The sequence below is a fragment of the Pogona vitticeps genome, chromosome 1 (genome assembly GCF_051106095.1).
Source record: "Pogona vitticeps strain Pit_001003342236 chromosome 1, PviZW2.1, whole genome shotgun sequence".
In the NCBI taxonomy this organism is placed as follows: Eukaryota; Metazoa; Chordata; class Lepidosauria; order Squamata; family Agamidae; genus Pogona; species Pogona vitticeps.
This window is the reverse complement of record NC_135783.1, coordinates 35,605,805-35,619,106: the sequence shown is the minus strand read 5'-3', so window position 1 is coordinate 35,619,106 and position 13,302 is coordinate 35,605,805. Positions and strand designations below refer to the sequence as shown.

At 41.6% G+C, this 13,302-nt stretch overlaps 1 protein-coding gene and 1 long non-coding RNA gene across 4 annotated transcripts in view; both read left to right on the top strand.

Moving 5' to 3' along the window:
- LOC144585798 (uncharacterized) overlaps nt 1-13,302 on the top strand; it is a 338,116-nt gene that overhangs the window by 267,692 nt on the left and 57,122 nt on the right. The gene's annotated exons all lie outside the window — the stretch shown is intronic.
- AIDA (axin interactor, dorsalization associated) overlaps nt 1-13,302 on the top strand; it is a 40,390-nt gene that overhangs the window by 2,540 nt on the left and 24,548 nt on the right. For all 3 annotated transcript variants that reach the window (XM_072990633.2, XM_020786611.3, XM_020786610.3), the window contains exon 2: nt 13,167-13,236. In XM_072990633.2, coding sequence (XP_072846734.1) covers nt 13,167-13,236 — 70 coding nt within the window. The remainder of the gene's footprint in view (nt 1-13,166; nt 13,237-13,302) is intronic.

The window sequence follows — 13,302 nt, the reverse complement described above, 5'->3', positions numbered from 1 at the left end:
ATTAACAGGACCTTGGAACCCAGAGATAACCAACCCTTTTGTAAATAGTTTATGGACCCCGTTGAAACCAAGTAACACGTTGCAAGAATCTCTGAACCCCTTCTTAGGGGTAAACCATGTTGGAGTTGATGTTGCAATAAATACGGAACCATTTGATTTACCTCAACCGACTCGTCCTTTATTTGGAGAACAAACAGCCCCGAAAACTGAACCCTCACATACAGTAATAGGGTAGTATAATAAATAAATAAATAAATAAATAAATAAATAAATAAATAAATAAATAAATAAATAAATAAATAAATAAATAAATAAATGATTGTGATACATGCTGCTGAGTACAGTGGTCCAGTTACACTTCCTTCTTGTTCTGACTTGTGATGTTTATATGTCATTCATCTTTATCTTAGTCTCAAACATTTAATTTCAACTGTAAGATCTATAAAAATAAATGAGGCTATCAGGAAGCCAAATCTATGTTCCTCTTCTTAAAAATATGGAGAGATGTTGGGAAGGGTTGACTACAAACAAAGAAATGTTCACTGCATCTCTTCTCCATATCTTCCATTCAGAGCAGGGAATATTGGAGAGATTTAGTCCCACATGTTCCCACAGTCAAAACTGCATGTTTATAGGCACTGTCTGAATAATAGTTGGGGTCACTGAGAGCCTTTCATTCACATAAATAGGGGTAGGCAAACTGATTTTAATCATAACATCCTCCAACTATTTTGGAGTACAGTATCAGTGTATGAAGTATGTACATTCATTAGCCTCAGGCAGCATAACATACAGGAATTATCCAGGTTGTAGTGCAGAACATCTGGTGGACACCAGGGTGCCTAACTGTGGTGTAAATTGTCTATATAACATTAATACACAAGACAGTCCTCTCAAGTTAAAAGCCAGCTAATTCATCAGCTTTACAAAGAATGTAGAGTTTCAACTTGTTCAATGCATTTGCATTGTCTGGATGAATGTTGATAGTTACCATATGTTTATTGAACTGACTAAAAACGTGGAGTCCAAGACATTCCCTCCCCTCTGCCAGTGAAATCTCTGGTTAACAGTGTCTGCTGGTCGAGACAGCATCGTCCTTGTAGAGATCAGAAGAGTCTTTGGTTTGCGTGAGACATTAGCTTTTGCAGCAAAAGAGATTATGTTCAAAGTGGCTTGTAATGTGCAAAATAAAAATGGCTATGCATAATATATATGAGCGTGATAACCATTTGATGATGTAATTTCTTTGTTTCCCATAGACCTTAACCTAGATTTGATGTGGAAATTAATCTCAGGTCTCATAGTTGTGTGTACTTCTTTACCAGTGTTTTCATAATAAACTGATTTAGTTCATACATGTAATCTCTTTCAGCAAACCGGCTATCTATTAGGTGATCAGCGCTAATGGTTTTGAGATAAACATTTAACTGTTCAGCTGTACTTCACAAACCTTTCACAGATTCTAGAATGAAAAAATAAAGACCAACAAAAGAAGAATGAAACTTTTTAACACTATAAAAATAGCAGGGCCACCAGAGAGCAGAGTGGGCAACTGCCACTCTTTTTCCCTGGCAGTCATTCAGTTGATGGAGCATAACACCCTTTCCCACGGAATTATTTTTTCAGAACTGCCTTCCAGACCTCTTTTAGGTGCTATGGGTGTGTGTGCTTGTCCTCAGATAGATGGTGCTGATGAAATCTGGAATTGATAAATGTGGCCCTGAATTTCTAGGAAATCCTGTAGACAGAGTTGGATCTAAATTTGAATCCAGATGCAAGTTGCACTTTTGCCAACTTGACTTATTGTGTGGACATAAACAATCTGCCATCGCCCAAGATCAATTTCCTATCATAAAAACAGGAATAACAGTGACGTATCTCAAGATATTAAAGAGATAGAAATAGCCTGGGGAAAAACTAGATGGACAAAACATTTTCATTCCCCAGTGTGCTCTTTTTGGTGGAAGACATGGAACTATAGACATTTTTAAAAAGAACCATAAAAACTGAGTTTTAAAAAAAGAAGAGTTAAAGAAGAAGCTAAAAGAAGAGTTTTAAAATACTTCTATTACCTGTCGTTCACTCCCTCAAAATGGATGGATAATCTACGGCATTAGCTAGCTACAGTTCCTGAAGACTTCCTTAGTGGAGATTTCTAAAACACTAATTGCAGAGGGGGGATTTTTCATGGTGCAGATGCTGTTAAGGAGAGAAAGACTGCATCCCATTGTCCATTCCTTTCTGTGAGGGATTAATTATAAATAAGCCCCCATTGTATTAGTGGGAACATCGACAGAAGCTGAAATTGTAGTGTGGGACAAGTGGTCAGAGTGATGTGTATGACAAAAAGACAGAGAATATGATTGTGTATGTGCATAACTGGGGAGTGGACAATCATATCATTGCTTACAAACATTGAAACAGCCCTGCCCTTAATTTGTGTGAAGCCCCCAACTTGCTTGCCTAGAACAGATGTGCCCTTGGGTCGGAGAAGGTAAACCACTCTGATATATATGGTTATCCCATAATTGGCTTTTATTGTTTGTTCATTTTTTTTGATAATGCTGGTTGTGGAGCCTTTTTCTAAGACCTACTAATATTTTTCATTTGTTTACTTCAATGTTTATGGATTCTGCTTATATCCCTCAATATTTTCCAAACTGAAATGACCCAACATATAGTTGATACCTGCAGTAGCTTGCTGCTCTGTTTCTAGCACTGTATATAAACATATATTTTATGTGTCATCTCCAACCCATGGCAACCCTATGAATGAGTGACCTCCAGAATGTTCTATCATTATCTCTTGCAAACTCAAGGCTCTGACTTCCATTCTGAAATCAATCCATCTCATATTTGGTCTTCTTTTCCTGCTTCTTCAACTTTTCCTAGCATTATTATCTTTTCCAGCAAGTCTAGTCTTCTCATGATGTGACCTACATAATGACAACCTCAATTTCATCATTTTTCCTTGTAGAGAGAATTCAGGCTTTGTTTGGTCTAGGACTTGTTTGTCTTTCAGTCCATGGTATCGGCAAAGCTTTCCTCTATTTCAAACAAATTGACTTTTTTTTGCCTATCGGCTCTCTTCACTGTCCATCTTTCACAGCCATTCATAGTAATTGGGAATACTATAGTGGAGATTGTTATCTCTGCACTATAGTCATTTAGACAAAGAGTCGGACACGACTAAACAACAACATAGTGCAGATTAGAGATGGGCATGAACCACAATTTGTCCTTCAGGTGAACAGATATTCAGTGCTTCCCAGCCCCGCCTCGTCCAACAGGCACCCACTCAGAAGCAGCACCACTGCTTCCCTGCCCCACCCCCTCAAGGCACTGTCTCTGAGTTTGCCCACCAGAGGAGGCAGTGCTGGGAAGTGCTGAATACCTATTTGTTTGAAGAATGGACAGCTGATCTAGCAGTTTGTGCCCATCTCTACTGCAGATTGGCCTCCATTGATAAATCTTGACACTTGATTATCTTTTCTAGTTCATCATAGCTGCCCTTCTCAATTGTTTTTTATTTTTATTTGAAAGGATGTCAAGTTGCTGATGTGTTCAGAGGTGAAAGGAAAGACTACTGCCTCTGCGCACATCAGCAACTCTGCATCCTTTCATTTTTAATCTAGATGCTTCATTAGTAACAAAGCTATTTGTACTAATCTTTTGCTCTTTCCCAGTAGCTGGTTGAATTCTGATCTGGGAGTCTTATCTTCCAGTATTATCACTTCTTTTATTTTGCATTATCTCATCAAGAGTTTTCAAGGTAAGAAATATTCAGTTGGCATGCCATTGCCTTCCTCCGCATAGTACTAACAAAGGTTAGCTTGTGTGAAAGATCTTCCACAAGTGTCTTCTCCCACTATTGTTCAGTAATAGCCTTTCACACATTTCTCCATCCACATCACAATTGGATTGTCCATTCTCGTCTGCTGATATGCACCTTTAATCCCAGAGAGGGTGGATTCATCCGATCTTGTATCTCAGCTTTGGCAATTCCATATTGGATGACTCTGCTAGGAGTCTAGACTAGTAATGGAGTGTCACCTCCTGACGGCATTGCTCTCAGCTTCCCTAATGCACTCAAACCCTCTCACCATGTTAGAGTGTGTATCCAAGTGGGGGAGATAAACGTACACATTGTTAGAATAAAACAATGTAATTTTACTACAATACCCCTTCAATTTATTACATTACCTACATGGATTGCTGCCTTGTCATGGCAAAGAGGCTTGAGTAATTCAGAGAAGCTATGGGCTATGCCTTGCAGGGACACCCAAGATGGACAGGTCATAGTGGAGAGTTCTGACTAAACACGATCTACCTGGAGCAGGAACTGGCAGTATCTTTGCCAAGAAAACTCCATGGACAGAAACAAAAGGCTAAAAGGTAGGACACTGGAAGATGAGCCCCTCAGGTCAGAAGGCGTCCAACATGCTACTGAGGAAGAGCGTAGGACAAGTACAAGTAGCTCCAGAGCTAATGAAGTGGTTGGGCCAAAGCCAAAAGGCTGCGGACGCACCTGGAAGTGAAAGGAAAGTCCGATGCTGCAAAGAAAGATACGGTTGTGCCCCGCTTTACCATTGCCCCACATTACGACAAAACCGCATTACAACGACAATTTTGCGATCGCTTTTGCGATCACAAAACGATGGTCTGAATAGGGTTTTTTTGCTTTGCGATGATCGGTTCCCTGCTTCGGGAACCGATTCTTCGCAAAACGACGATTTTCAGACAGCTGATCGGTGGTTCCCCGGTGTTTTCTGGGACAGATTCCTCACTGCACAGGCAGTGAAAATGGCCGCCCTATGGAGGATCTTTGCTGGACGGTGAGTTTCCAGCCCATTGGAACACATTGAAGGGGTTTCAGTGCGTTTCAATGGGTTTTTTATTTTCAAATTATAACGTTTTCGTTCTACAGCGATTTTGCTGGAACGAATTAACGTCATAATGCGAGGCACCACTGTACTGCATTGGAACCTGGAATGTAAGATCTATGAACCTTGGTAAGCTGGATATGGTGAAACAGGAGAGGGCAAGAATAAATATGGACATCCTGGACGTCAGTGAACTAAAATGGATGGGAATGGGAGAATTCAATTCAGACGATTATCATATCTACTATTGTGGGCAAGAATCCCAGAAAAGAAATGGAGTATCCTTGATAGTCAAGAAAAGAGTGGGAAAAGCTGTACCGAAATACAATCTCAAAAATGATGGAATGATTTCAATACGAATCCAAGGCAGACCTTTCAACATCACAATAATCCAAGTTTATGCACCAACCACCATTGCTGAGGAGACTGAAAATGAACAATTTTATGAAGATTTACAACACCTTCTAGAACTGACATCAAAGAAAGATGTTCTTGTCATTATAGAGGACTGGAATGCTAAAGTAGGGAGTCAAGAGATAAAAGGAGCAACAGGAAAGTTTGGCCTTGGAGTTCAAAACAAAGCAGTGCAAAGGCTAATGGAGTTTTGTCAAGAGAGCAAGATGGTCATCACAAACACTTTTCCAACAACTCAAGAGGCGATTCTACACATGGACATCACTAGATGGGCAATATCGAAATCAGATTGATTATGTTCTCTGCAACCAAAGATGGAGAAACTCTATACCAGGCTTGTCCAACCTGCGGCCCGAGGGCCTCATGCGGCCCAAGTCAGCTCGTAATGCGGCCCAGTGCATTTTTTTTATTTTTAAAGAAATTCCAAAGTTTCAAGTTACACTGCCGGCATTTGCGGCTGGAATGTGGCCGGAGCATGTCACAACAGTAGAGGGGGAGAGAGGGAAGGAAGGAAGGAGTGGGAGGGGAGGGGATGGGGGTCTACGTGACTGCATTGCGCCATCCCCGTGGACCCCCTCCCGGCCCCATAAAGCCACCGGAGTCAAAGCTGGCAGCCTCTGCTGTCTGAGATCGCAGCTGCTGGTAAGCGCGCTTGGAGAGGGGCTGCGAAGGATGGCTAGGGCTGCCCCCCCATGCGGCCCAAACCAAATGTATGTGCGGCCCAAACCAAATTTTCATCTTCTAATGTGGCCCAGGGAAGGTGAAAGGTTGGACACCCCTGCTCTATACAGTCAGCAGAAAACAAGACCTGGAGCTGATTGTGCCTCTGATCATCAGCTTCTTATAGCAAAACTCAAGCTTAAACTGAAGAAAGTAGGACAAACCACTGGCCTACTTGGGTATAATCTAAAGAAATGGAGGAAAATAATAGAAAAGGAAAAACCAGAGATCTGTTCAAGAAAATTGGAGATATTAAAGGAACATTTTGTGCAAAGATGGACATAATAAAGGACAAAAATAGTAGGGATCTAACAGAAGCAGAAGAGATCAAGAAGACGTGGCAAGAATACACAGAGAAATTATACCAGAAAGATCTGGATGTCCCAGACATCCCAGATAGTGGGGTTGCCGACCTTGAGCCAGCAAGAGAATGAAGTCAAGTAGGCCTTAGAAAGCCTGGCTAACAACAAGGCCAGTGGAGGTGATGGCATTCCAGTCAAACTATTTAAAATCTTAAAAGATGCCACTGTTAAGGTGCTACACTCAATATGCCAGCAAGTTTGGAAAACTCAGCAGTGGCCAGAGGATTGGAAAAGATCAGTCTACATCTCAGTCCCTAAGAAGGGCAGTGCCAAAGAATGCTCGAACTACCGTACAATTGCACTCATTTCACACGCTAGCAAGGTTATGCTCAAAATCCTCCAAGGTAGGCTTCAGCAGTATGTGGACGAGAACTCCCAGAAGTACAAGCTGGATTTCGAAGGGCCAGAGGAATTAGAGACCAAATTGCTAACATGCGCTTGACTATGGAGAAAGCCAGAGAGTTCCAGAAAAACATCTACTTCTGCTTCATTGTCTACACAAAAGCCTTTGACTGTGTTGACCACAACAAACTATGGCAAGTTCTTAAAGAAATGGGAGTGCCTGACCACATTATCTATCTCCTGAGATACTGTATCTATATGTGGACAGGAAGTAACAGTTAGAACTGGATATGGAACAACTGGTTGGTTCAAAATTGAGAAAGGAGTACAACAAGGTTGTATATTGTCCCCCCGCTTATTTAACTTATGTGCAGACTACATCATGCGAAAGGCTGGACTGGATGAATCCCAAGCCGGAATTAAGATTGCTGGAAGAAATATCAACAACCTCAGCTATGCAGATGATACTACTGATGATATGGCAGAAATTGAGGAGGAATTAAAGAGCCTCTTAATGAGAGTGAAAGAGGAGAGTGCAAAAATGGTCTAAAGCTCATCATCCAAAAAACTAAGATCATAGCCACTGGTCCCATCACCTCCTGAGAAATAGAAGGGGAAGATATGGAGGCAGTGACAGATTCTTTCTTGGTTTCCATGATCACTGCCGATGGTGACAGCAGCCACAAAATTAAAAGATGTCTGCTTCTTGGGAGGAAAGTGATAACAAACCTAGACAGCATCTTAAAAAACAGAGACCTCACCTTGCTGACAAAAGTCCGCATAGTCAAAGCTATGGTTTTTCCAGTAGCGATGTAGGGAAGTGAGAGCTGGACTATAAAGAAGGCTGACCACCGAATAATTGATGCTTTTGAATTGTGGTGCTGGAGGAGACTCTTGAGAGTCCCCTGGACTGCAAAGAGAACAAACCTATCCATTTTGCAGGAAATCAATCCTGAGTGCTCACTGGAAGGCAGATCCTGAAGCTGAGGCTTCAGTACTTTGGTCATCTCATGGGAAGTGAAGACTCCCTGGAAAAGACCCTGATGTTGGGAAGGTGTGAAGGCAAGAGGAGAAGGAGACGACAGAGGATGAGATGGTTGGACAGTGTCATCAAAGTGACCAACATGAATTTGACCCAACTCTGGGAGGCAGTGGAAGATAGGAGAGCCTGACGTGCTTTGGTCCATGGGGTCATGAAGAGTCGGACATGACTTAACGACTAAACAAAACAACAAATTTTATATTGTTATAATTAAATTTTAATATAGTAAACAGTACATATTTGCTATGTATGTTTTGGGTACAAACATGATTTTCTTACAGCAGAAGTCTATATCTGTTAAGACCTGTTTTGTTCATTGTGGCTTAGATAACTTGGCACAGGATTTCAACTTTCAAGTAGCAAAAGTAAGCTAACTGCAGAAGGGAATAATACATCTATTTCATTTCCCCATAAAAATTCTGTTTATGTTCCAAAGACTTGAAAGATTGTCCCATCCCCTCTCCTGCCTTTAACTTTATAACATTTCCTGAAATTTTATAACTCTTGTATTTAATAACAAACCATAATACTCTCAAGTGATGAGTATATAGATAGATGACCCGAGAATACTGCAAATTGCCTCTTATGGTCTGGAAATGGTGGGGGGGGGTGAGGTGAATCAGTTTGTGATTCAGATTGATATGATTGTACAAACAACCTTTCTGGAAAAGTAGGGCAAATGGATTCCTTCTCCCCCCCCCCCCATTTCAATCCCCACCTAAGTGATGAGCTGATGATGTCACATCTGATCATAGGTAGATGTACAGAAATTTAGCAGTCTGTGTAGTCATTCTCATCTACCTCAGTGCCTCCTTAGCTGCCTGAATAAATTTGTGACACACTAGTTCTGGCAAGTTACTTTTAAGGCTTGGAGACCCTTGTTAGCCTTCTTTTTTTATCTCTAATAGAATCAGTTTATACATGTTTCCTGTAATCTTTTATCTCAACTGGCCTTGCTGTTTTTTTCGGATGTACATTCTTTGGCTAGATGGCCAGTTCCACCACAATTCCAGCAGCAATGTGATTGGCTTTGAGGTGTGGCCTTTTATTGTCCTTCCCATTCACTTCGTAATTTGAGCCATTGTAGTCTGAGATGTCTCAGGAGAGTTCCTTTGGTCTATATGCTCTTCTCTCTGAGGCAAGGGCATCTTCTCAGCTTAATTGTTGCCATTCAGAACAGATATGAAAGCATCATCTTTTTCAACCAGGGTTGCTGAATGGAAGCCCATCCTTTGTTCATCATTTAAATCCAGTCAGCCTTAAATTATTAAATATAGTTAGAAAAACAGTTACCGTATTTTTCGCTCCATAAGATGCACCTCTCCATAAGACGCATCTCATTTTAGGGGAGGAAAGCAGGAAAAAATATTCTGGTCCACTGCACCTGTAGGGGTGGAGGGAGCCTTGGAAGGGTCCGGGAGTGCCTTCCAGGACCCTTTGGAGGCTCCCCCCACAGGGCCAGCGGGGGCTAAATCGCCAGCTTCCAGGACCTTCTGAGGCTTGGAAAGCCTCAGAAGAGTCCTGGAAGGTTGCGATTTCACCCCCGCTGGCCCCGGGGGAGTGGGGGGAACCTCTGAAGGGTCCTGGAAGGCACTCTCAGACCCTTCTGAGGCTCCTGGGTCCTGGGGAGCACTGTTTTATAGTGTTCGCTCTATAAGACACAGACACTTCCTCCCACTGTTTTTTGGGGGGAAGAGCGTCTTATAGAGCGAAAAATACGGTATGTGTTTTTCACGTCTTAGAATTAAGCTTCAGTCTCATAAGTTGCTTGATCCAGACAGCTTGTGATTTAAAATTGGTAAAGACATATGCTTTCTGTAGGACATTTAACTTCCTATTAGCAGATTCACATTCGCTTATATGCACCATTTGCTGGTCCAGTAGGCTTTCACAGATTACAGTGGGGTCTTGACTTAAGAACGGCTTGAGTTAAGAACATTTTGACTTAAGAACCACTCTCATAGGAAAATATTGACTTGACTTAAGTACTTAGATTTGAGTTAAGAACTAAAAAAAACCCACGTGGGAGGCAGGGAAAGTGCAAAATTTGAACTTTCAGTTAACTGTTGGCCAGTGAAAAGGGTGCCTGTCTGCTTCCTCACTCCTCCCAGCGTTTAGAGAGTGGATTGGGAGACAGTCTTCAGACTGCCTGGTACTGCCTGGACTGTATTTTCCCTGCCTTCCCTGAACCTTTCTTGACCTAAGAAAAAAAGAAACAAAATATCCCCCTCTCGTGGTCGAAGGCGGAATAGCAGCTTCCCATTAGTTTCTATGGACGGAAAAGAGCAGATACGGATCAAATGGTTTTCAATGCATTCCTATGGGAAATGCAGATTTGACTTGAGAACTTTTTGACTTGAGAACCGCCTTCCAATACGGATTAAGTTCTCAAGTCAAGACCCCACTGTAGTGCCTTTGCTACAGACTTCTCAGGAATCACAATACAGTGGTGCCTCACTTAATGATGATAATCCGTTCCAGGAAAATCGCCATTAAGTGAAAACATTGTAATGCGAAAAAAACCCATTGAAATGCATTGAAACCCCTTCAGTGCATTCCAAAGGGGTCAAAACTCACCGTCCAGCAAAGATCCTCCATAGGGCAGCCATTTTTGCTGCCTGTCTTGTGAAGAATCCGTCCCAGAAAACTGGGGAGCCATTTTGTTTACCCGGTGGCCATTTTGAAACTGCTGATCAACTGTTTAAAAAACATTGTTTTGCGAAGAATCGGTTCCCGAAGCAGGGGACCGATCATCGCAAAGCGAAAAAACCTCATTTAGACCATCGTTTTGCGATTGCAATTGCAATCGCAAAAAGATCATCATAATGTGGTTTTTTTCATAATGCGGGGCAATCGTAAAGCGAGGCACCACTGTACATTTTTACCTTTGTTCTTCTCTCTTCACCAATGGCCTATATTCCTTCCTTTGCTTTCGGTCTTCAGTCTCCCCCGAGTATGGTGGGTTTCTATACATTTGTCACCTCCATTCCCTTTTGGTGTACTCACGAGGCACCTTGAACTCTACCCACTCTCCTGTCCAAGGATCTTCCTGGATCAACTCTACTAGCTCTTCCTTTTTCTCTCCTTTCCTCTCTCTTCCACAACATGCTTCTGCCTCCTCCCCTCCCTGTCCCTCCTTCTTATCATCTTCCTTTCCTGCCTGATTTGCACCGCCTTTATACTCTTCTTTTATTTCTAGTTTACTTAATTCCTTTTCTGTCACTCCTATCTCATGTGCTTCTTCCTTTACTTGAGAGGCAGATGGTAGGAGAGGTGGCTTGTCGCCTCATACCTTGTGCATCTGATTCTGGTTCATCAATCTCTATACCACTAGACACTTGCCGGGCCCTTAGATTAATCTTCAATCTGGTCTTTCACTGAGATAAATTACCAGAAGCATTTGAAGTTTTCCAGAAAAGCTTCTGGTCTAATCATTAATCAAAATCCATGTTTGTATTTCTGAATGAGTTTGGTTACTGATATCAGAAAAAGAAGTTTTCAAAAATGAGCAAGCAGCAACATTTTTCTCTTCAGCTGGTATGTGATTTTTTTGGGGGTGGGGAAGAAAAAAAATTTCATTACTTAGAAAACAATAAAACTCAAAAAGTATTGGTTAGCTGTCTCTCTGAGCTAAGCTACTGTCTGCCTGGGCCCATAACTTACTGGCGAACTACAATTACTCCTTATACAGCAGTGCCTCGACTTACGAACATCCCAACATATGACCATTTTGAGTTACGACCAGCTCCGAGCGCAACATTTTGCTTCGACTTGCAGCTGGAGCTTCCAGTTATGAACAGAAAAGGCAGGGGGAAAGGAGGAGAATTCAAATTGCTAACCATTGGTAGGCGAAGAGCCTGCTTCTTTGTAGCTCTTTCGCCTCAATGGTTAGAGTGAGTGCAAACGGAGGAGGCTTCAGACTGCCTGGTAGGGTAAGGTGCTGCTTTCTGCTTTCTAAAAACTGTTCTGGGTGGGTTTTGCAGCGTGGTTTTGAGCTGGGTGATGGGATTATGTTTCTATGCTGCGATGGGTCTTGCAGGGTTTGTTTGTTTTGGATTTTTTCCCCGTTTCCAATGGGTCTTGTGGGGTTTGTTTGCTTTTTGGTGTCCCCCCCATTTCCGATGGGTGTTACAGGGTTTGTTTGCCTTTTGAGTTTTCCCCCCCATTTCCGATGGGTCTTGCGGGGTTCATTTGCTTTTTGCTTTGCTTTTTTTGCATTTCCGAAGGGTCTTGTACGGTTTGTTTGCTTTCTGCTTTGCTTTTTTTTGTATTTTCAATGGGTCTAGCACGGTTTGTTTGCTTTTCTCCCCCCCCCCCCCCACTTCGGCCAGAATGAATTAATTGCATTTCCGATGAGTCTTGCAGTGGTGTTTTTTTGTGTGTGTGATTTTTTTTCCTTTGGCCAGAACAGATTAATTGCATTTCAGTGCATTCCTATGGGAAATGGTGCTTTGACTTACAGCCATTTTGAGTTACAACCAGAGTTCCAGAACCAATTAAGTTCGTAAGTCTTGTTATCCTTTATGTTGTTAGCAGCCTAGAGTGATCGAAATGACTAGATAGGCGGGGTATAAATACAATAAATAAAATAAATAAATAAGTCGAGGCACCACTGTATAGTTAGCAGAATATGAGGTTAAAAGAAGAAGAAGCAGGGAATATGATATACTGGTAATAGCCCAAGTTTTAGCACTGCACCACAGCCCCCGGGTTTCAGTGGGACTAGCACTTTATATAACAAGAAATCAATCTAGAAGCATTTTAGGCAGGGAAAAATGTATCTTTACTTACAGTTATGATCTGGAATTATATTCAGAGGGATAAAAAGGAAAATATATGGAGTCTTTGCCACGCGGAAAAGAGATCTATCCATTCCTGCTACATGGTCAAGGGGCAGAATTAAAAATGAGGACTATCTATAGCAAAACAATAAAAGTAAATGAGAAAAACAAGAGGTGATGTGGGCTTGCTAGAGGCGGGGAAAAGAACTTTACTAATAGGTTAGTGTCAAAGGACAATAACCTTAAGGTTGTGAAGCCTCCTCCCACTGAAACCCGGGGTTTGTGCATGCAAGATTGTTATTATGTTAGTACGTAATGCAGTATGTAATGATAGGGCTGAAAAAAACAAACAAATATAAGCCAATTTTTATGTTTGCATTATGAATGCCAGACTGCTGATTGATGTAACTCTCAGATTATTTTAGGTGGAAACCTTTATAGAAGATATATATCATGTTTTCTTTCCACTTCTTTTATAATTTACTAACACATGCATAAAATTCCACTTTTGAGGAGGCAGGGTTACCCTGAATCTGTGTAAAAACTGTCATTTTATTGAGCACTTTATCGTCTGTAATAATCTTAGAGCCATCAAGTTATCTATTTCTTTCTCTCCATCCAGATTAGCAAGGCATTTACAGAAGGAGGCACAGTCTCAGCCCAACAACTCAGAATTCACAGAAGATCAAAAGGTACATAATGGAATACTCTTTAGAAGCAATATTTGACTCCTCTTGACTCATTGGGAGTACAGTCTA